General features: G+C 51.1%; 1 protein-coding gene across 2 annotated transcripts in view; it reads right to left on the bottom strand.

Annotated features, from left to right (window-relative positions):
- The window catches only part of Camk2a (calcium/calmodulin dependent protein kinase II alpha), a 63,994-nt gene that overhangs the window by 7,977 nt on the left and 32,041 nt on the right, over positions 1-23,976 (bottom strand). For both annotated transcript variants that reach the window (XM_090331231.1, XM_090331230.1), the window contains exons 5-15: positions 23,114-23,179; positions 22,953-23,025; positions 20,895-20,997; positions 19,613-19,696; positions 19,418-19,512; positions 18,306-18,428; positions 17,913-17,996; positions 16,295-16,337; positions 13,334-13,374; positions 6,800-6,848; positions 185-260 (exon numbers count right to left, since the gene is read on the bottom strand). In XM_090331231.1, coding sequence (XP_090187357.1) covers positions 185-260; positions 6,800-6,848; positions 13,334-13,374; positions 16,295-16,337; positions 17,913-17,996; positions 18,306-18,428; positions 19,418-19,512; positions 19,613-19,696; positions 20,895-20,997; positions 22,953-23,025; positions 23,114-23,179 — 837 coding nt within the window. The remainder of the gene's footprint in view (positions 1-184; positions 261-6,799; positions 6,849-13,333; positions 13,375-16,294; positions 16,338-17,912; positions 17,997-18,305; positions 18,429-19,417; positions 19,513-19,612; positions 19,697-20,894; positions 20,998-22,952; positions 23,026-23,113; positions 23,180-23,976) is intronic.

The following is a 23,976-nucleotide window of genomic DNA, read 5'->3' as shown; positions in this document are numbered from 1 at the left end:
GGAAAGTTGTGAGCAGAAAGCTCGATAGAAGCACAGACCCTGAGCACAGCACAGACATGTGAATTTAGTCATAGCACATGCAGGGCCCAGTACATGAGGGTCAGCATAGAAGACCCCAAAGTTAACCATCGGTACCCCTGAACACATTCAGAAACAGCATGCAGAATGAACCTAGCTGACTCACGTGTAGGATTCAAAATCTCCATTGCTTATGGCTTCAATCAGCTGCTCTGTCACTTTTATAATTTCCTGTTTTCGCACTGTAAGGCAGAGAAGGGGGGGCACAGAAATAATGGTAATAATAGCATAGAAGGAAGCATTGACTGTTGTTTCCCAAGTCCTTGTCTCCTGCCAGGCAGTCTTTTACTAGGACTGAGACCTCAAGTGGGTGACGTCACTCAGCCTTGCATTATCCCTAGATAGCATGTCCTAGTGTCACAGAAGAAACTGAGGCCCAGGAGGGTGAACTCAGGTGATGGTTCCCACAGCTACACAGGCAGCAGCTCAGCCCCAGCTTTTGCCCCCAAGACCTGGCTGGAGCATTGATCTTGACTCTCAATGATGTCTCCCTGCCACTTTGCTTTGCCATATGAATCCCAAGAGTATCACATGTGACATGGTCACCAACTATGAACCAGGTTTCCCCATGACCAAACCTGGGGCCACTAAGGGAAGCTTTGGGGCTTACTCACCCCTGGGCCTGGAGATCCATGTTGCTCAGTTTGAGTGCCTACAGGATGCAGGCACTGAGCTATCTAATCTAAGCCAGTGAAATCCTAGAACACAACCATGAACACATTCCAAGTTGTTCTCCTTCAGCTACCACAGAAGCTCCCCAGGCAGCTGGTCTCTTGGATAGACAGCTAGATAGATACCTTATTAGATGTGTGATATTCTTGGCCTCAGTTCTCCCATCTGTGATATGGGCACGCTACCACCATACATTCATTCAGTAGCAGAAAGAACCCAGAAGACAATCCCAAACAAACCTTCTTCTAAATCCCAGGCCGGGTCCTTTCAAGCTATGCAACTGTGCAGATGGTATACATTCAAAGCACTTGTCCCAAACTCTGGCACATAGTAGGTACACACCATAAGCACAGCCATTTGCTACTGCCTCTATGCAGGGTTCCTTCTTCAAGGTCCCTGGGAGGTAGACTAGGACAGCATGTTCCTGTGCCACGCCTGAAGTGACCCAGACTCAGTGATAACATTTGTAACCTGGTGTCCTGGCCCCCAGCAGAGCCTAATAGTAGCCTGTCTCAGTTTCCCCAGAGCAGGCCTTCTTTTCCTCCTCCCTAGGCTCAAACCTAGAATGTCAGTGGCTCACCACTGTGAAGAAAATGGGCTCTGGACAGTCCTCAGCAGCTAGGACACCAAGGCCAGCTTCAGTGTTGATCTCCCTACACCTTTCCTTGCCAGCTGCCCCTGCTGTCTCCATGCTGCAGAGATCCAGCCCTAGGCCCATGGTCTTTTCTATAGGACCCTGCTGCCTCAACCCACTGACTCTCCTAACACTAACCCTACACATTTGCTTGGCACAGGCTTGGCTCTTCCTCCATTTAATATGAGGCTGGGCCAGGGTTTCCCAGAAGCCTGGACCTGGCCTGGCCACCTCAGTCCTTCATTAATGAACAAAGGTGTATACTTAGTGTCTCCAGCATGGAAACCTCCCAGCATGTCTCAGTGAGTGATCTGGAGGTGGGGCCTGCCCAGCCTGCGGCAAGCAGGTATTTGGTAGACGGGAAAGGCCATTTGTGCTAACTACCACAGCAAAAGACAGGCCCTTCTCCACGCGCATGCACATGGATGAATGGATGAGTGGATGCTTCTAAAAACCCCTTGTTGGTCAGCCCTGATCTCCTCTGCTGAGGCTGGGACTATTAGCAACCACTGTAGAGCCATCCCATGTGAAATCATAAGTGACCAGGCACAGTAACCCTACCTGAGGCCCTGAGGGACCTGGTGCCACCCCTTCTTTCCCTGATAACCCCTGTCGTTTTAGAGCTGGAGATCCAGCAAAGTTTTTAGTCAAGGGCCTAGGTCCTGTGGCTGCGTACCTTTCTGCAAGGAAATTGCCCTGCATCTCAGTTTACCCACATGTATAGTGACGATATGAATAGCAGTGACCTTCTAGATGATTCTGAGAAGTTAGTTCAAAGTGTGTCCATTCGTACTTTTTTTTTTGGTCAGTCATGGGACTTGAACCCTGGGCCTACGTGCTGTCTTTAAGCTCTTCAGCTCAAGGTTAGTGCTCTACCAACTTGAGCCACTGCTCCATTTCTGGTGGTTAATTGGAGATAAGAGTCTTACGGACTTTTGTGCCCATGCTGGCTTTGAACCACAATCCTCAGATCTCAGCCTCCTGAGTAGCTAGGATTCCAGGCATAAACCACCAGTTCCCGATGTGGCACTCATGGCACTCATGTTCCACTCATTTATGTGAATGACACCTGGTACTTTTGTGAATGGAGCTGCGGCCCTTTGTCATCTGCAATCCTACACATGGAAGTGTATCCTGAGAGCAGGCCTGAGTCACCAGCCAGGACAGGTTCAAATCCCAGCAGCCCAGGATGCAGAGCTCAGCCTTAGTTGAGGCCTTGGGGCTGGCAGCCTGCCAGGCAGCCCTCCGTCATTACACCATAGTTGCTATGTGCATCTCTGCCTGGCTCCAATTGAGACCTCTTCCCTCCTAGCTATCATCTGGTTGTCTTTCAGCTCTCTGGACTCCTGGAGTGAGCTCTTGCCCCAGCTCTGCCCTCCCTTTATCCAAACTTCTTAGGACTCAGGGAATGTGGTGGCAGGAGCTGCCACCTTCCCTTCCAGGTTCCTGAGCAGTCTGGATAGCTTCTTGATACCAGGGCTATACCATGTAATGTCCCCTCCTTGATTGCCTAAGGCACTGCCTCCAAAAGCACCAAATTTGCCACCAGATGAAAGCCAGTAAACAGCAATGCACCCCTCTTTATTGTGCTTCATGAACCTGAAGTCCACTCTGATCTGGGCTCTTTCTGCCCAGCTGTGTCCCACTGCTATGTGCAGAATTCATTTGTCCAATAGCTATTTGCTCAGTAACCATTGATGGTATTGCTCAGACTATATGGGGGTGCTTTCCTAATGAAAAAGGACCCCCCAAGAGGTTTAGACAATCTCCTGAGATAACACAGCTTACTGAGGCTGTGATGGGAACAGCATTCCTAGCTGATATTTCCAGAAGTATCTCTGCCCAGCTTCTCAGGTGGCTCTTCAGGTTCAAGAAAAGATAGAATTTGCATAGAGCAAATCAGGAGGAGGCAGAGAAGTAGGGAGGAAAGCCTGGCGGAGGCCAGAGGCCTTGCATGTAGGTAGAGGTGCTCTGAAATATTCCCTTCCCTTTCCTTCTATAGGTAAAGTTGTTCCCCAGAGGATGGCAGTTCTAATAAACTTTAACACGTGCCCGAGTCAGTCCAGCCATCCACTGTTTCCACTCAGTAAGAAGGCTTGACAAATGAATGCCAGAAAATGCTTCTCAGGGAAATTTCTCTAAACCCAGGAGTCTGGGGACAACAGAAGGACACTTGAGGGCATTTCACACTTGGGGAAACTGAGGCATGGAACAAGGACCCAGTCCTGTGATGAATAATCCCAAGGTACTCTTCCTCCTCTCTAAGAGAGACAGACGAGAACAAAAATTCAAGACACTGTTTTCTCCTGTCCTCTCTATAAAGCCAAGAATAGGGCTGGCACCCATGCTTCTTAAGGGTACAACCGGAAGTCATTCTCCCTGGTGGATGGTGTCTCTGACACGTCTATTCCAAATACTTCTCTATTTAATATATAAATATCTGTCTTAAAATAGTCTGAGTAAAATTGATGTTCTAAGAAAATGTCATGAGGCTTCCTGTCATTCAACTATGAACTCTAATGTGGGGAAAAAAATTAAGATTTCTTTTTTAGACAATTACCACATGCCAAATGCTGTGTGTGTACAGCTTTATACACAGCCTTACATTTCATCCACACTGTAATCTCTGAGGTTGCCACTACCATCATCAAGAAGCTCAGAGAGGTAAGTTATCCAGGGTCACCCAGCAAATGAACTCCAGTGGGGAGGTACAGGCTGGGGTCACCCCTACTGTTCCTGTCTGCTCTGAGGATTCTGAGGCATATATAGTCACCTCAGAACCCCATTGGGGCAGAGAGTCTCAGTTATGAGGAGTGGCTTTAAGGGTCCATAGTTTTGGCCACCATAGACGTGTGGAACTGGAGTCATCAGGGGCTGGGCTGGGGACACGATTTGATCTGGCTCATTGGGCCTGGGCTGGTGGCTGGCGGTTCTTTAGAAGGATGCATTGGTACCGGGCTGTGGTGTTTATTCCCAGAATCCCACAAGTTGAGATTGGCTGGAAAGGAACATGTGCAGACCAGCTCTGCCCCCTTCCATCCCCCCCCCGTACCCCCTCACTCCCAGACTGCTGGCCACCAGGAACCAGTGTGACATGTCATGCATGATCACCTGAAAACTTAAACTGCAGTTACACAAAAATATAATGACGTGTGTGTGTGTGTGTGTGTGTGTGTGTGTGTGTGTGTGTGTGTGTTTTCCTTTACTTTTCATTCAAACCCAAGGCCTCATGGAAGCTAAGCAATGCTCTCTACCAGAGCCAGAGCTCATCCCTATTGGATTCTCTTTCAAGAAAATTATCTAAAATCCTGAAAGGTCTCTCATCTGGTATAGCTAGGCTCTCTCCAGGTCAATATCTTTTATGTTATTTCAGAGGCACCCCAATGATCTCTGGGGTGCAAACCCTTGAACCAGCTCATCTCCCTGTCCTTACATACACGTAGAACTGGGTGAGGCCAGCCACTCACAACTGTAATCTTAGCTACTCGGGAAGCTGACATCTTAGAATCCCAGTTCGAAGCCAACGTGGGCAGAAAAGTCTGTGAGACTCTTATTTCCAATTAATCACCAGTGGTAGAGTGCCAGCCTTGAGCAAAAATAGCTCGGGAACCCAGGCCCTGGGTTCAAGCCCCAGTATCAGCATATACTTACACATACACAAAAGTAGGGCAGGACAAAAGTAAGGTTGGGCTGGGTGCCTGGTACAAGCAGAACACCCGGACATTGCTAACCATCAAAGACAATAGCACCAAGCTCCTCTTCCACACTCCCCGTGTGCTTTCCACCCAGCAAGGCCATCAAGGAGCTGGCTGCCAGGCCCAGACTGCCTGGGTGCAAACCCTAACCCCTCCTTCTCGAGGTGTGTTCTGTGGGGCTATTGTGAAAATGTGTATGTCAGGCTAGATGCAGCTCTGGGGAAAGGGCACAGGCCTAGGCATTGTCCCTGAGCTCTTCAGCTCAAGACAAGTGCTCTACCACTTGAGCCACAGCGCCATTTTCAGTTTTCTGATGATTAATTGGAGATAAGAGTATCATGGAGTTTCATGCCCAGCCTGACTTTGAACCAAGACCCCCAGATCTCAGCCTCCTGAGTAGTTGGGATTATAGGTGTAAGGTTACTGTGGCTGGCTATTTCTTCTTTTATAGTCACCACTTTCTTTCCTTCTTCCCTCTCTACCTCTCTCCTCCTTCCTTCATTTCTCCCTTCATTTCTCCTTCTTTTTACCCCCTCTCTACCTCCCCACATCTCTCTGTCTCTGTCTCTCTCTTTCTCATTTTGAGTCATAGCTTTGAATGAAAGATTCTCCTATCTCCACCTCCTGAGTGCTGGGATTACAAGTATAAGTACCAGCAAGCCCAGATCATCTGGGAGCTCTCAACAACTGCTGGCACAATAATCTGAAGATTTTTTGGTTGGTATGGTTGATCTTTTGTTGGTCTTGGTTTCCTGTACTCTGACCAAGGAAACTTTCTAGATTTTTCACTCTCTCTCTTCCTTTACTCTTATTACCTCGTCTTATTTTTAAATTATGTCACCCTTAAACACTCACTTTAAAAACCTCACTTTAAAAAAGATCCTCGCCGGACATGGTGGCTCACACCTATAATCCTAGCTACTCAGGAGGCTAAGATCTGAGGATGGAGGTTCAAAGCCAGCGAGATGCTTATCTCCATTAACCACTAGAAAACCAGAAGTGGCGCTGAGCTTCAAAGGGTTGGGCAGTAACCTTGAGCTGAAGAGCTCAGGGACAGTGCCCAGGCACAGAGTCCAAGCCCCAGGACCTGGGGAAAAAAGAAAAAAACTCACACACAAAATATAGTTTTAAAAAAATAGGGGTGGGAAGATGAGAAGATGGCTTAGTGGTAGAGGGCTTGCCTAGCATGCATGAAGCGAGATTAGATTCCTCAGTACCACACACAGAGAAAAAGCCAGCAGTGATGCGGTGGCTCAAGTGGTAGAGCACTAACCTTGAGCAAAAGAAGCTCAGGGACAGTGCCCAGGCCTTGACTTCAAGCCCCAGGACTGGTAAAACAAGAACAAAAACAAACATCAAAGGACTGGCATGTAGTTCAGGTTCAGTGGCAAAGTGCTTGCCTAGCAAGAGTCCTGGGTTCCATCCTCGGTACAAAAAACAAAACAAAACAAAAAACACTTACTTTAAAAGAAAACTTCATGCCACTACTATCCACTCATGATTTGAATCTGGTCACTATTTTTTCCCCAACTAAACAATTAAGCAAATCTCCAAGTCTAAAATAAGAAAACCCCACCTGCATACTTCCATGATGCCACATAAGGAAGCCATGCCCTCAGGGCACCTTAAACTGGCTGCATAAGTGAACACGAGTGAGGCTGTGCAAGGGTCAAGGGTCAAGCCAACAGGAAAGCTTCCCATGGTGGGGAAACTTCCCTACCTTTGGTGTCTTCATCTTCAATAGTAGTGTTTGTGCTCTCTGACGATTCCTGCCAAAGAGAAGAGGGTGGTGGTAAGGAATGCTGGCACGCAGGGCAGGGCGAGGCTCATCGGGGCGCCCCAGCTTCCTGGCGACCTGCTCCATGTCTGCACGCCTAGCAGGCTCAGCTGTCCAGATGCTTCCTGCAAACCCTTCCGGCCTGAGGGGGCACCCCCGCAAAGCCAGTGGCTGGGACGGGCCCGGGATGGAGGGATACCTGCAAAGGAGATGCCTGGTCTTTCTGGGAGGGCTGAGATGGGTTCTTGGTTTTGTTTTAGTTTTTTTTGGAGGGGATTCCATTTAAGGAGCAAAGAAGGGATATGGAAGAGCCAAGAGACACCATGGTGGCCACAGAATGGGGAAGAAATACACACACTGGCAGAGAGGAAGACAGAGAGAAAGGGTCCAGTGTGAGAGAGGGTGGGCTCTTCAGAGGGGAGGAAAATCCACACAACTGATTCAGACAGCCATGGAGTCAGAAGAAAGGGAACATGGATCACCGGGCCACCCCTGGCACCTTTGACAGAAGCAGGGCATGGCTCCTCTTCCAGGGTGGCACATGCTGCTTTGGCCAAACCAAGCCCCACCCTGGCCACAATCAGCACAAACCAAGCCCTCAAATGAGGCCTATGCAGAAGCCAGAGGCTGGACGTGGGATTAGACTCAAGTGCACCTCTAGACTGGAGGGAAATGGCAGGGCTGCTGTCGCCTCGTGTGTCTGGGCTGCAGAGTTGGGAGTGTCCACAGAAACACACCAACAACACACACACACAACACACACACACACACACACACACACACACATGTCACACGAGGCACACATACCAAGCACTCCCTGGACACGCTCTCCCCGCCCCGGGTTCCCATGCCACCTGCAAGAGGAAGGGCAGGAGCCAGGGAGCAAGGGGCCAAGGCCCAGGGCCGAAGCCCAGCATTTACCGGCGTTTGGGAGACGGCAGACACTCACCATTAACTGAACGCTGGAACTGGACTTTCTTTTCTGGAAAAACAAGGAGAAGAGATGGGACAGGAAAAGACACAGCGTGAAAACGGCAGGGAGCAGAGAAACGACAGCAGGGAGGTTTGGAAGGAGGATGGGCCTCGGGGTCATCCTCAGTGGTCCTTTGCCATCCACAGGCGTCAGGGCCACCAGCCACCGCTGGCCTGGCAGAGCCAGGCCACTCAGCCTCAAGTTCTGCCTTCCTAGGTATAGCTACCTGAGTCTGCTGATCTAATGGCCAAGTTCAAGGCTAGCCCTGTCTTGGATCAGGGCTGCCCACCACACCTCACTCAGTGGATGAAGCAGCTCTGGCTCTTGGATGTCAGTTACCCAAGGCCTCCAGAATCCAATGATTTGACGGATGAAAGGGGTTTAGGTCTGAAGATGAGGCCAAAGTCTCCCTCTAGGCTCCCCGGAAATCTGGCTGATAGAACCGAACCCCACTTCTAAGTATGGTGATCATTTGGGAAACTCATTAGTCTTTGTTAGTTCCGTTTTGCCTTTGAGTGTGATACTGGGGATCGAGCCCAGAGCCTTGCACATGCTAGGCAAGTGCTCTACCCCTCAGCTACATGCCCAGCCTCAGGAAACCTGTCAACAGTACAGACCTAAGTCTCCTCAGAGAAACCCCTTCCAAGGAGGAGTTGTAGAAATGTGTCTGAGGTGGAAGCTAGGTCATCTCCACTTGCAATAATGTCCTCAGGAATCCTAGGGGCCTCAGGGCGTCCTCGCAGTGGCCTTTGTCATAGAGACTGTCCTATTTGGCTCCTTTATACTGAATCCATACCCTGAGTCTTCGTGGCTCTGCCCATTGGCCTAGTCTAGTATCCTCTGAACTTGCTGTACAGCTAGAGAGGGCTAGAGGACAAATGGAGACCAACTTTTCCCTGTGCGATCAGAGTGCACAGCCTTTTTTGTTTTTCCAGCACCAAGTCTTAAACTTGGGGGAGCCTTACGCCTTTCGCTTTTTCCCCCCACATGACTTTACCTCTTGAGCCATATCTCCATTTTTAACTTTCTGTTGATCAATTGGATATAAGACTCTTGTCTACCTGATCTGGTCAAGATTCTAACATCTCAGTGTCATTACTAGCTACATTTAAAGGCATGAGCCACTGGAGCTTGGCTTAGAGCTCGCAGTCGTAAAGATCCATACTCACTGAGGACTGCAGGTTGAGCATGGTATATTGGGAAATGAGAAGCTGAGGCCCAGAAACAGCTAGCCGCCTGTCCTAGCTCTCTGAGCAAGCCAGTGTCATCACTGAGTGTTGCTGCAGGCCCTGAGTGTAGGATTCGGTCCTCCGTCTGGGGCCTCTAGGCACTCCCACGCTGATCCCTCTTCAAAGGCTTGTTCTGTCCCGGGCTGCTGTCATATCTGAGATGCCAGCCATCTCCTAGGGGCTACTTCATGGGGTAGGATAGGGAGAAAGAAAAGATTTGAGCTAACCCTGGGCAGGCCTGTGCCCTGAGAAGTACCACAGAGTCCTTGAGGGTCTCAGATCTAATTCTAGGCTAAGTCTATGATGTAGTGAGCCTCCTCTCCTCTCCTCTCCTCTCCTCTCCTCCCTTCTCCTTTCCTCTCCTCCCTTCTCCTCTCCTCTCCTCTCCTCTCCTCTCCTCTCCTTTCCTGACTGGTGCTGGCCTCCTCCCTGGCTGGAGTTGGGTCAGGCCACTCTACTCAGCTGTCAACAGAAACCTGAGGAGCCGTACAGGGGCCAGGAAGTTCCAGGCGGGACACGAAGAGGAAACACAGAGCAGAGACTGCATCAGATCTAGACGCACAGTGACAGGATGGGACATGGGAGAGAAGTCACGACGGCACGGATGGGACATCAACAGGGGCAGTGAGTGGGGTGAGGGGTGGGAGCAGTGGGCCCCGCTTTGTAGAAGCCACGGGCAGTGGTGGCTGACCATTCCACCTACTAGGCACTTGAGAGTTGAGTTGGAAGAGTTACCTCTCTAGAACCCCATGCAGAAGTGGGGTTCGAACATATGCGAGAATGGTTAAACCTGAGTATCCACCTTGGAAAGTCCTTAAAGGCCTGTGAAGTACAGGGGAGTCACCTCTGTAACTCCACCAGTTGGCCTCTTCCCAGACAACCAGGCAACCATGCTGTCTCATGAAACCCCACAGTGGGAGGCTAGGGTCTGAAGACTGGGTTGTAGGAAGAGCACCGATTTCCCTTCGATGGGGTATGTGAATGTTACAATCCACCAGGAGCCTGTGCTCTGCCTTGCACAGACCATAGGACCAGACTTGGTCTTCAGACTGGAACCCATGACTTCCTGACTTGAGCAAACATGCCTGTTACCTTCCCCCACCCCTGCTCTGCTCTCTGCCTCCCAAAATAGTGGTGTAGGCAGGGGCTGGGGCAGATCCTCTGAATGACACTGCCAGCGTCCCATGAGAAGGAAGGAAGCTGAGCTACAAAAATTGGGCCAGGAATGGCCTTTAAGTTTCTCATCATCCACACCCAGGCCATCCTAGAAGTCACTGGGGTCTCTCCTGAATGAGGCTTGATCCAGCTGAGCACCTGGAAAATCCTGTGGTGACAACAGAGCCCTTGTGCTCTGTCTGAGCTGCTCTTACCCACTGCTGTCCTCCAACTCCTCCCGTGAAGATCAAGACAGAGTTGTGACCCCATCCCCAGCTGAAGGGAGGCCCCTAGAGACGCCATGCTCCATGTCTCCTTGGCAGCCTTTGCCAGGGCTCCATCCTGCCAGACAAACTGGCACAGCCCCTCTCTCTATCCCTCCCTTCCCTTGACCTGCACCACAGCTCACCAGTGTCTGCGGCCTAGCTGCTCCAGTTGCCTGTTGGCATTGGATGGAAGAGCCAGCCAGCTCAGGCACACCCAAAGAGCAAGCAAGCCAGAGCTACATGTGGGACAAGTGTGTATTAACCTTACAAATTAGGGCGGCTTTTCTTCCTGTGTTTTCCAAATCATTTCTTGAGCAACTTTCCTGAAAAGTCTCCTGTGGGAAACATCACCGTCTGCTGAGTATGTATCACACAGTAGCAGAGTGTTAAGCTCAAAATGCCCATTATCCCAGATAATCCGCACACATAGCCGAGGAGGTGGGAATACTTGTGACCTCGTTGCAGGAAAGAGCAAGGGCAGGCTCAGGGAGTTTAAATACCAGCTGTGGGGGAACCTGCCCAGTTGTCTCAACAGCTATGAAACCAACTTCTCTGGTTGAGATAAGTGTAAGAGGCCTAGACCTTGGAAACTGGGCCTTTTTCCTTCCTTCCTTCCTTCCTTCCTTCCTTCCTTCCTTCCTTCCTTCCTTCCTTCCTTCCTTCTTTCCTTCCTTTCTCTCTGTCTTTTACTGCTAGTACTGGGATTTGAACCCAGGGCTTCACACTTGGCTTGGTGCACTACCCCTAGAGCCATACTTCCGGCCCAAGGCTTTTTGCTGGTTATTTTTGGAGTTGGTGTTCCATAGACTTGTCTTCCTGGATGTTCTTTAAACCTTGATCCTCTGGCTCTCAGGCTCATAAGCAGCTAAGATTACTCCAGGGAGCCAGTGCTAGCCAGTAGGGCCTTTCCCCATCCCATTCCTCCATATCGATGCCAGAGGGCCTCCCAGAATAATTTTGTGTAGTCACATGTCACTCAATGACAGGGGTCCATTCTGTGAGCTGTGAATAGGTGATTTTGTAGTTATTCAAACATTGTAGAGTATCCTTGCACAGACTTGCTATACCCTTAGAGTATAAAGTATAGCCTATTGTGCCAAGGCTAAAACCATGAACACGTGCATGAGTGTGCCAAATACTATAGGCAGTATAACACATGGTTAGAAATTGTGTACCTATCTACCTACCTATCTATCTTCAGATAGATATAGTAGAAGAGAAACAGTAGAGATGACTGTGGTCTTAGATAACTGTAATCCAGCATGTGGGAAGCTGAGGATTAGATGTTCGTGGCCAGTCAATGCTAAATAACAAGACTATGTCTTTACAAAAGAAAACAAGTACTGAAAAACAGGAAATATGCTGCAGGGTGCGGTGGCTCATGGCTGTAATTTTGGCTACCCAGGAGGCTTCCATAGAGAAGACCACAGTTGGAAGCTCCCTCAGGCCAAAAGTACTTAAGAGACAAACCTGGGCATGGTAACATGGTTCCGTCATCCTAGGTATGGTGGGAAGAGTAAATAGGAGGATTGCAATCCAGCAGACCCAGGAAAAAAGCAAAACCATGTCTCAAAAGTAATCAAAACCAAGAGGGCTGGAAGCATCACTCAAGCAGAAGAGGGTCCGCCCAGCAATCGCAAGGCCATGAGTTCAAACCCTAGCTGTCACAACAAAAATTAAAAACTTTAGGAAACAGGAAATCTCCAGCTCCACCACAATTTAAGGGAATTACCATTGCATGTAGTTTATCACTAGTAGAAACATCACAAGGCCTGTATCTTTCTAGCACCAGTGTAGGAAGGGAGAACAATAAGATGGTTTTGTTTTGTTTTGTTTTGTTTTGCTTTTGCTTGTTTTTTGTTTTTTTGTTATTTTTTTTTAAAGCTAGAGAATTAAAAATGATCACAAGTCCACATCTGGCACTAAGGGAAACTCAAACAGAAGAACCCAAAGAGCAGAGGTGAGGCCAATCCTGGCTTTGGCCATCCACCCCAGACCTCCTCCAGCCCACCCAAGATCTAAAAACCATACGTGCCATCATGAACAGAACCATGCAGCCACCAGCACATCTAGATGCCTGCATTCTTACGGTGTCTCACCCTGCCCCAAGTCCTGGGCCCAGCCAGCCCTGGGCCTGTCCAGCCCCGGGCCTGACCAGGCAGGCTCTAAGCCCAGAACAAAGCAGGATCTCCAGAGATGGGAACCTGTAAGGGAACTGAGTATGAAGAGAGCGTGCAGAGAGCAGGGAACCAGGCTCCTACCAAGTGCAGAGGGAAAGGAGAGAAAAGATGGAAGGAGAGGCCAGCGAGGCATGGAGGAGAGTAGCTCAGGCACCAGGGGCGGGCACAGGGGACAGGCCCAGTGAGGAGTGAAAGGGATCCTTGGCCCTGAGCCAGTGGGTCTTGGTGGGAAGAGAAGACCTGTGGATTCCAACATCAAAGGGAATGGCTGGCCATCCTCCATGGGCCTCCTGAATCAACTAGTGTGTTCAGTCCACTCACACCTGGACGGAGATTGCCTTTTGTCACCATTTCTGTCCCTCCTTGCATTCTCTTGCTCACAGACCTCCAGCCCACTACCTCCCGCAAAATCAACTCTTTCTGATCTGTCTCATTCCTTGTGTTCACTTCAACCCAGACACCAGCTCTTCCTTCCCCCACCCTCCTGCTAGCTACCCTCCCCCCTACACACACATGCACACATTTATTTCCACCAAGCAAGACCAGATCCTGACCAGGAATATGACTGTGTCTTTCCAGAACACCATGAGAAAGGCCTGAGCCTGAAAAGCCATTCCCGGTAGGTGAGCAGAGACTCTGCCCAGATAGGCCTGCCGGGCTCTCAGGGAGCTTACCTTCACACCATCATTCTTCTTGTTCCCTCCACTCTTCCCTCCTGTGGAGGAGAGAAAGTAGAGGGTTAGCAATACCAGGCAGGGCACCAGGGCCCATAGGGCCAGAAAAAGCAGCATCCACAAGTAGCCGGCAAGGAGCTTGAGGATGGACGATGTCAGAACAGAGCTGGCTCAGCAGCTGGGGAGAGACTTCCTCCTCCTGCTGTTCCTGCTGCTCCTCCTCCCTCTTCAGCAAACCAGGTCTGCTCGTGTCCCACTGGTAGCCATGAGATCCCAGTGATCTCAAACACAATTCTCTGGCTTCCTGGGTGGAGTCTGTGTCCAGCCTGTTCTGAGATGGCGGGATGGCTGTCTCCGCCTGGGGACTCCCTCTGGATCGTAGTCACCACTGAGGCCTGCTGCCTGGCTGGGGCTGGACGCTCCCCCTAACATGCCTGCCCGCCCTGGCCTTCTCTAATTTTAGCCCCTTGCTGCCTCAGAGGTCATGTGTCAGTCCTGCCTACTCACTCTAGACAGCTGCAGGCTGCATTTTGCTGGTGACAAGAAGCAGATGCCCCCACTGGGGCTCACTCCCGTCCAGTTCCCAGCCCCTTCCTTCCACCCCAGCTGCAATCCCAGACGCTTGGATCACACACTAAGGATGCCTATATTCCTGGTGGCTGGCCACCTACAGAACAACAACAGCTCCCCCCCCCCCCCCCCCGCCTCCACCTCTGTCATATCCCTTTTCTGCCTCCTCATTTCCTGGCTGGAGAGCCCTGGCAGTGGGCATCAGCCAGGAAATACACAAATGTCCAGTCTTGTCCTGCCTGGCATCTAGCTTCTTCATACCTTAAGCAGTGCCTTAAGTGAGGGAGACAGGCAGGACTGCGGGAAGTTCTTTAGCACAGCACTGAGCCTATGTATACAGTTGTTGCTCAGTATGTGGCAGCTATGATTGGTCCTTCTCCAGGCAGTCCCGAAAGTAGGAACTGGGGAGTTGGATCCAGGGCATCCATGCCTTAGGGCCTCTGAGGGATGGTCTCACGGCTGGCCCTGCTTTTAAATCTCCTACACCCCATATGATCACCTATGACTCCTCAAGATTCATCCTTGTTTCCCACTTACAAAGAACTGTAGGCGGCAACTCTGGGTCTCAGGCCTGAGAGGAATGGATGTTGGCTGCAGACATTGTGAAGCAGGGAATGAAGACTGAGGCCTGGGGACAGGGGCCCATGGTCCTGAAGGAGGGTTTATGTCCAATGTGCCCAGATTCTGGTTTTTAAGAGATCACAGAAATCTCAGGTTTTGTATAAAATCTCTGAATTTTGCAGGGTTAAAACTCATTCCAAGCCAGGCACCGGTGGCTCATACTTATAATTCTGACTTGTCAGGAGGATAAAATCTGAGGATCACAATTCAAAGTCAGCCCAACTAGAACAGTCCATGAGATTCTGATCTCTAGTGAACCACTAAAAAGTCAGAAGTTGAGCTGTGGTTCAAGTGGTAGAGCACTAGCTTTAAAGACAATTCTCAGAGATAGTTCCTAGGGCCAGAGTTCAACATATTTCTTTTTAAAATTCCATTTTTTTGTCATTGGTTTTCTTTTTCTTTTTAACATGCTGGGGATCAAACACAGGGTCAAAATATATAGCCATAGCTATTCAACATCTGTCTATCTAGCTAGCCATAACAGCCATAACTGTACAGCATATTTAGAAATGGATATAATCCATGGGGCCTTCACTGTGACTCTAAACTAGTATGCTTCAGAAACAGTTGCCACTGTTTCTGTTGGTGTTGGTGTTGTTTGCCAGTCCTGGGGCTTAAACTCAGGGCCTGGGCACTATCCTTGAGCACTTCTGCTCAAAGCTAGCACTCTGCCACTTGAACCACAGCACCACTTTCCACTTTTTCTGTGTACACAGTACTAAGGAATTGAACTCAGAGCTTCATGCATACTAGGCAAGCACTCTACCACTAAGCCACACTCCTGGCCCATTACTGTTGTTGTTTAAAGACTCTAAATGTCTGGGATGGGTGGCTTGGCTTTCAACCTAACAAATGGCAGGATTTTGTCTAGGGATAAGCCACGTTCCTCCCTCCCAGCTGGTCGCACGGGCAAAATGGCCCCTCTCGTGGAAGCCAGGCCTGTGCCCTGCTCAGAGCTGACCTCTGGCAATGTGCAAGGCAGGCAAGCATCTGTGCTGGCCCAGGGCCATCCAAGGGCGCCCCAGGTGAGCTTTGCCATATCTGCAGTCTATATCTGTTCTCCTGTCAGTGCCCAGGGCTCCCCTAGAGACAGGCCTTGGGTGGTGCCAGCCTGGCACTGGCCTACGTGCCACAAGAGCTGCTTGCTAATCTCTTCCTCTTCTGTCTTTGGGGTCACAGGGCCAGGGTATTCGGGTATTCCCTGCCTTGACCAGCCTGCATTGGACCCGGGCCTGGTAGGCTCTTGCTGTTCTCCTGTTGGCCCAGTCTGGTTATGACCTGTTGCTCTGGGTTTGTCAAAGCAGTGCTAAAGGCAGGCTCTACCTCTCTCTAGTCCTGTGAACTGTGGGAGGGAGGGAGTCAGAAAGCACCTCTTGAGCTTCTGCATCCTCATCTGGAAAAGGGAGATGACAGCAGCCCCTGCTGCCTGCCAGTGAGGTCACGTGAGCAGGAGCTTGAGGGCAGCTGGGCCACGGGGCTCCCATGGTAGTGGTATGTGGCTGAGGCTGTCCCTAGACTTTATGTAAGCCTTCCCCTCTGACTGGCCCAGCCAGAAAACCCCCAGAATCTCCAGATTGACCTACTATGGATGTCTTGGTTTGCTGATTTCTGATTTCTTCTCCTTTGTGTACAGGTCTGCGGCAAGTGAATTAAACCCCACACATCTTATCCCCTGCAGCCCCCATTCTGGGCTCACTCAACTACTCCACAGGGCAAAGATCCAAGAAGACTAGTGCAGGAGAGAGTGGGGGTTCCAGCCCCACTACCTACCAGAGAAGTTTCTCGTGGCCAGCATGGTGGTGAGAATGGCTCCCTGCAAACACAGAAGAGGAGGCCAGGAAGGGGGTGGCCATGAGGAGAAGAAGAGAAACGTGAACAGAAGGGCCACGGAGGACAGGCAGGAACACCCTTCAGAGACATAGATTGCCCTCTCCCCATCATTTTCCCACCATCTGGCACCCAGACTCAGTTCCCGCTCCCTGGAGAAGCCAGCTTTGTCTCACATAGCTCTTGGGACAGGGCCATCCAGGGTGTGGATATCGCTAAGTCCATAGTCTATCTGGCTCAAGCTGTTGAACTTAAGGCCAGTGGAGTTGTCTAAAGGCCATGGAAGCTTCTTTCTTACTTAGGCAAGTACAGCAGGCCACGAGTCTTCCTACTTGGCTGAGAGCACCTCTCTTCAAGACCAGTGTATCCTCCACAATCCTTGAGCTTAGACCCCAAGGAGAAAAATGTGTCTCTGGGGGATAAAGCCTTCCTGGCCCTGACACTCTGATTTGGACTTGAATCCAAGGTGGATGCTCTCTTAATCCACTAGTCTGTGATGTTAAGCGTTCCTGAGGCCTGCATGGCTCCCATGCTGGCTTGGGGTACTGTGCAGTTCTGCTAGCTTGTGCCAGCCATCACTCCCTGGCCTGTGTCCTTGCTGTAAAACATCAAGGAAAGCCTGGGTGAGGAGGTTTCCAGAGAGCCAGGGGTTCCACATATGTCCTCCAGTATTCTTTTATTTTTGGCCAGTCCTGGGGCCAAAATTTGGGACCCGGGCACCATCCTTGGGCTTTCTCAAGGCTGGCACTCTTATCACTTGAGCCACAGCCCTACTTCTGGCTTTTTCTGTGTATGTGGTACCAAGGAATCAAACCCAGAGCTTTGTGCGTGCTAGGCAAGCACTCTACCACTAGGCCACGGTCCTGGCCAAACCCAGTGTCCTTGCTGGAAGTGTGATGGCTTGCCTATTACAGATGGAGCTGTCTCTGCCTGTGGGCTCACAGGACCTGCTAAGAGAGGTCACTCTGGGCCACATGGATCCCACAGTAGCTTTCTCAGGATGACAGTCACTCTCTGAGTGACTTGATCATTCTTAGCATGTAACACCTTGGATCTCTGACCTCACTGTAGTCTCCTTCCCAGACAGCTTTTCTCCAGCCCCTGGGAAGCGTTGGTGGTCCCAAGAGGTCATGCTGTCATTTCCAGAGGGCTGTGAAGGTTCTTTACTCTGTTTGGAACATCTTCCTAGTTTGACTTTTCAGGGGGCTAATACCTGCTTCTCCTTCATGGTTAGCTTAAATACCACTAACTCCAGGAAGGCCTCCTGGGCTCCTTCCCAAGTCCTTCCATACCCAGGAGTGCCACTGCACTCTGGCATCCTCCCCTGTTGAGGCACAGCATGCACCAGTGGCTGGAAATATCCTGGGTGCTTGTGTGTCTTCTTCACACAGCACAGATGGGGTGTGGACAGGATCTAATCCTGTGCTCACTCCTCAAAGCCCAACCCCACCAGCCAGCATGCAGTAGTGTTCAAGACGTGCATGTTAAATCAATGAGGAAAGAATGAGTGAGCCTGGGGAAGGGAGTGAGGGTCAGGGGTCAAAGGACGATGGCCTGTTACCTTCAGTTTCCTCCTGGCATTGAACTTCTTCAGGCAATCCACGGTCTCCTGTCTGTGCATGCAGGAGGCCACAGTGGACCGGTGCTAGAGGAAAAAAAGGGGAGTTGGGGGTGGGGGCAGTGAGGAGGTAGTTCCTGGAGCTGTGGCTAGCATCACTGGGAGGATAATTTTTGTTCTAGGGGATGGCACAGGGTGCTTGAAGTCCTGGTGTGAGACAGGCAATGCCAGTATCACCCCTAGTTTGGATTCCAGCCCAGAGTCTTGCTCGTTTCTATATCATCTTCAAGGGCTAGGAGGTCAGAGACTCCCGGATGAAGCCTCCCGAGCCCCACATTGGGGCTATGAGGTCCAAGGCGGGGGAAGTCCTTGAGCACCCTGGCTTCTGAAGCTCACCGATATCCAGGGGTGCTTGAGTGCCTCGGCAGCTGTGATGCGCTTGGATGGGTTGATGGTCAACATCTTATTAATAAGATCCTTGGCTTCCGGTGTCACGGTGTCCCATTCCGGTGACGGGAACTGGAAGGGGCAGAGAGGCCAGGTTTGCCCAGCCTGCCCCAGGCCACCCCTGCGATCCCTCAGCCCCTGACTGGCAGGGGAGCAGGCAGGGGTCCTACTGCCTAACCACTCAAGCTTCCACAACCACCACCTGGAACTTCCCGTGAACCAGGGAAAGGACCAGGGTCTTCTGACCCTAGGACATGGCCAATGAGAAAGGAGACCTGTCTCTGATTTCTGAGCCTGGGACTTGCCTAGAGAGCAGCACACCCAAGAGCCACAGTCTAAACTACGCCTGGGTTCGAGTCTAGCTTCTGTCTTCTATGTGAGATCTGGAGAAAGTCATACGAGCTCTTGAGCCATCCCTATGGACATAAAATGCCATCTAAATCACATGACACATCACGTACTAGATCCTGGCCTTATGGAAAAGCAGTATAGCTCGGTAGTGAGAAGCATGGCTCACAAAGAGCCAGATTTCAGAGGTTCAAATTCCCACTTCTACCATATTTGGGCTATGTGATCTGGACAATGGTTTTGCCTCTCTGTGCTTTCACCTCCCTATCTATAAAATGAATTGATAACAATTATATGGTAACAGATGGAGCTAAGGGTTAAATGTCATGCACAAAGTCAAGCAGTCGGAAGAGTTACAGAAGTGTTCCTTATTGTGAGTGTTTTTATATATGAAAAGAGAAAAACTATGGCCAATCCTCATTCTTTACCCCCATATCGGTGTTGTTTGGCCTTTTAGGCCTTTTAACCCAAAACATTGAGCCTCAAGCCACTAAGCCTCTCATGTTCACCACGTGGCCCTACAGCTTTCCTGCCTCTCTGGGATTCATCCCCTGCCCCAGAGCCAGAGAGCGGCAGAGGGGTCTAAGTGGGCCAGGAGGGCAGGCAGAAGGGGTGTCCCCAGATCTCTGGACCTCGCTGCATGCTGGCTCTCCCTGGAGCCTAGAGGGGGCCCTGGGGTGGGAGGGGGTGCTGGAGAGAAGAGTGGCACTCACATCATAGGCACCGGCTTTGATCTGCTGGTACAGGCGGTGTTGGTCCTCATCCCAGAAAGGGGGATACCCAACCAGCAGAATGTACAGGATGACCCCTGGAGAGAGGACCAAGACCATTTTAAGCCCTTTGTGGGGAGGAAAGAGGAAGGAGGGATGGCCCATGAGAAGGAGAGAGGGGCCCAGGGATGCACTCACCACAGGCCCACAGGTCCACAGGCTTCCCGTACGGGTCCTTCCTCAGCACTTCTGGGGAGAGGTATCCAGGAGTCCCTGCGAACCCTGCTCCCCAGACACACACACAGGCAGACACACACACAGAGGTTGGCACGTGAGTAACCTGGAGCAAGATCCTGCCGGGAGAGGGGATGCGGGTCGCCCTGGAGCCGGAAGACAGACCCTGCCTCCCCCCACACCTCCCAGCTGAAATTGCATTGTGAATCCTCAGCACAACCTCGGAACCCAACCTGACCGATGGGTCCATCACATGCCTGCCACTCTCCCCCACTCCAGAGCCCACAGCCAGACAGCAGCAATGGATCACAGAGCTCCTTTCTGCCCACTGGCTCTGGCTCTCCCAAGCAGCCTTAGCTAACCACTTGCTGGTGGCCTTCAAGATGGGAAATGCGGCTCCTCGTCAGCTTTGGGCTGAGAGCCGAGCCCTTTGCTCTCCATACTCCTGGGTGGGAGCTGCCTATAAGGCAGCAGCTTGGTCTCCATTCTCATTGTGCCCCTGAGGCCCTTGGGTGGTTTCTTTACCTTCCAGACCTCAGTTTCCTCATCTGGCACATATTTCCCCAGGATTGAGAGGGTTTGTTGGAATGAAGGACACATAAAATACATTAATGAGTAGCCTTAGGAATTATTCCTAGCTGCTGAGTATATGTGCTAAGCATTGAGCTGGGCTCTTTCTATTCCTGTTCTTAGTGACCTTTATACCACCTTGAGGAGCATAGTTTTACTGTTCTTTTGCTGATAAAGAAACCAAGGTTCAGAGAGGCGAAATGACTCACCGACAGTCACACGCCTCTTATGCAGCAGAGTCGGGATGTGAGCCCAGAGCTGAGTTCTTATCGTTGATCAACACTGCCTACTAAGGGCTGGAGGCATAGCTCATCAGTAAAAGCACAAAGCCCTATGCTGAAACTCCATTACCACCAAAATGAATGAATGAATCTTGCCACGAAAAACTAGCCCCAGATTGTTGAAATGTGGGCCATTCTACCAAAATCCCAGAGCATGCTGGGTCATCAGAGCTCTTTCAAGTTCACCAGACCTTTCCCATACTTCTTAGCTTGCCCTGTCATCTGTACCATCAGACATGGACCTCTGGCGTGCAGACACAGAGGAGCCCCAGGGTAGGTGCAACAAGAGTCAACAAGCTGCCAACATGGGGACAGCCCTGCCTAGGCCAGGCCTGTCACCCAGCAGTCACCTTTGTTATCCCCCTGCCACCCCTGCCACTCTTGGCAGCACTCACCAAACCATGCCTGCTGCTCTCCCTCCACCTCTATAGCCAGGCCAAAGTCCGCCAACTTCACTGCTGCACCTTTAAGTTTGGAGGCCAGCAGCAGATTCTCCGGCTTCACAGAGAAAGGGGGAAGGAGAGAGGGAGGAAGAGGAAAAAGGAGAGGCCAAGAGAAAGTCAGTAGACCCAGAGCCTCAGTGCCAGGAAGGGGGGATATCCTAAGGTAAGCCTTCCATCCTTTGTTAGCTTCCTCCACCAGTCAGCCCAGCACTGGAGCCAGGACTGAGGGGAGGCAGGGCAGAGTGATGTGAGGGGTGGGGTCTGTCTAGAAAAAAGGAGACAGTCCACATAAGCCCCCTCACAGTTTCTGCCATCTTTTCTTAATGAACATCCCAAGGTATGCAGACTTCTTACTCTTCCTCCCTCCTGCTTTCCCCCAGGGGGCCTTTCAAGGAGTCTCACTCCAAAGCTAGCCCAGACCCAAACAAATGAAGCTCCTGTTGCCTACTTCGTGGAGGCCTCCTTTGTCCTGTGGGGCCTACAATCCCAACACATCCTGGGTCTCAGCAGTTTCCTGCCCTGATTTGCTGACTGTGTCACTAATTAGTGTATCCAGAATGGCCTAAATCTAGGCTCTCCTCCTCCTCCTCCTCCTCCTCCTCCTCCTCCTCCTCCTCCTCCTCCTCTTCTCATTCTGTGTGTGTGTGTGTGTGGCAGGGGGAGGGGGCTGTAGTACAATGGGAACAGTCCCTGGGGAAAGCTGCCCCCCACCATGGCCAGTGATCCCTCTTGGAGCACATATCTATCTGCTGTCTGCAGGTCTAGACTAGGAGCACAAATGAGAAGCAATGGATGGTCTCTGATAGTCAAGGAGGGGTTCCATGCTGGGCACTATGACCCAAAGAGGGACTCAGACTGTCTGGAGCATGCTCAAGAGGGTATCCAGGGTAGGGAGGCTGGAGGTACTTCCTTTGTGGAATGGGCGAGTCTCCTTAGCAGCCACAACAAGGCTGCTTGAGTTCTTCCAGGGCTGTCAGGAGCTGGAGACTTGATTGCTGTGGCGCTAAACTAGGCTTCAAATGGACCAAGAAAAGGGGCATTCCCAGATGGGATAGGAACATCCACACAGGAGGTGAGCTCATGGCCCCTAAAAGCCAAAGAATGGCAATGTCACCCTGGAAGGGGTTGGGGCCAGCAGGAGCTGGGTGAAATGACTTCAGGTCACAGAATCTGGGGTTTGAAGGTCAGGTAGAACTGAGATGCATTCTCGGGGAAAATCTTGTAGACTTCACAGTCTTAGTTTCTTGTTGGGCAAAGCAAGGATGAGCTGGTAGCTCTGCAGAGGGGATCGGCCAGACAGAGCTGTGCAGCAGCTCTTAGACTTATTTCGTCCCTTCTTCTGGTCAGCGGAGTGAGGACTCTGCCTACCAGTGACCCCAGAGTAAAGACCAACAGCAGGAAGCTGGGCACTGGTAGCTCATGCCTAGAATCCTAGCAACTCAAGAGGCGGAGATCTGAGGAAGAACTGAGGATCGTGGTTCAAAACCAGTCCATGCAGGAAAGTCCATGAGACTCTTACCCCTAATTAATCATCCCCCCAAAAGTCATAAATGGAGCTGTGGCTCAATGTGGTATACCACTAGCCTTGAACAGAAAAAGCTCAGGGACAGTGCTCAGGTCCTGAGTTCACGGCCCAAGATTAGAACAACAAGATGCCAACAGCAGGTTTGTGTCCCAGGTGCTGTGGTTGCACTTACTTCATAATTCCTATGGAAATTCCGGCCCCAGGGAAGCCAGGAGGTCAAGAAACTCCTGGCTAAGTGGCTGGATCATGGCCTGGCTGGCATCTGAGCCCAGCCTGCTCTCTTTCCCTACCCCAGTTGAACGACAAAGCATCTGGGCCTGGGCATTCAGAGACCTGCGACCCAAATCCAGTGGCCCCATCTTCCTCATCAGCCAGTGGGGCAACATTCCCATCCATGTAGGTGGTTGGGGGGATTTCAGGTGCAGCCAGCTGGTGGGAGGGCAGGATGAGCACAGGGCAGAGGAGCTGAGGGACAGGCTACTCACCTTCAGATCTCGGTGCACCACTCCCATCTGGTGGCAGTGGAGCACAGCCTCCAGGATCTGCTGGATACAGTGACTGGAGAGAGAGGAGGAGCAAGACTGAGGGCAGCGGGCACCAACACCCTGCACCCTGGTACCACTGCCAGGCCCTGCCCAGCACTCACCTGGCATCAGCCTCACTGTAATACTCCCGAGCCACGATGTCTTCAAACAGCTCCCCACCCGTGACCCTGGGAAGACAAGGGTGGAGTCACCTGCACACAGCGGCTCCAGGGCCACCCAGCCTGGGGGCTCTCCAGGAAGTCATTGGGGAAGAGGGGCCAGCCGGCTGAGACAGCTGCTATTATAGTACACCCTTCCTTCTACCCCCACCGTGGGGTCTTGACTGGCTTTTGTTTATTTTGGGGTGGGTCTCAGAACACGTGATTGGTTCATTAAGCTCTTGGAAGCCCAAGGCTTAGTTTTTCACCTATTTGTTCTACAGCTTAGCTTAGTCTCCCTCTCTCCCTCCCTCCCCCCCCTTCCCCCTCTGTTTTCCATGATGAAGTTTGAACTCAGGGCCTTGAGCTTTCTAGGCTGGCTCTCTATCATTTGACAAACATCTCCAGCCCAGCTGTTTGGGGGTTATTTTGGAGAGGAAGTCTTGAGGACTTGTAGAGCAGCTTTGGGTTCCAGGAAAATTGAGTGGAAAATGCAAAGCTTTCTCCGATATCCCCTGGCCCAGCAGGCATGATCCACCCTCCCTCTCCAATGATGGACAGGCCAGTAAAGCCTGTTGTATGGCCAGTGGCATAGGTGACTGCTTCCACCCACCTGGAAACCAGCCTGCCATTTAACTCCAGCTTTAACAAACCCCATTCCAAAAGGCAACTTTATATTGCCATGACGAAGGGCAAACTGGCATCACTGGCCACAAATAGCACAGAAACAAAAATAAATATACGATGCTAGTTAAAAGCATTTGGTGTGAACCAGAAGCAGTGTGAACCAGGTGCCAGTGGCTCACACCTGTAATCCTAGCTACTCA

The sequence above is a fragment of the Megascapheus bottae genome, chromosome 4, assembly GCF_031878675.1.
Source record: "Megascapheus bottae isolate mThoBot1 chromosome 4, mThoBot2.hap1, whole genome shotgun sequence".
Taxonomy (NCBI): Eukaryota; Metazoa; Chordata; class Mammalia; order Rodentia; family Geomyidae; genus Megascapheus; species Megascapheus bottae.
This window is presented reverse-complemented; position numbering and strand designations above follow the sequence as displayed.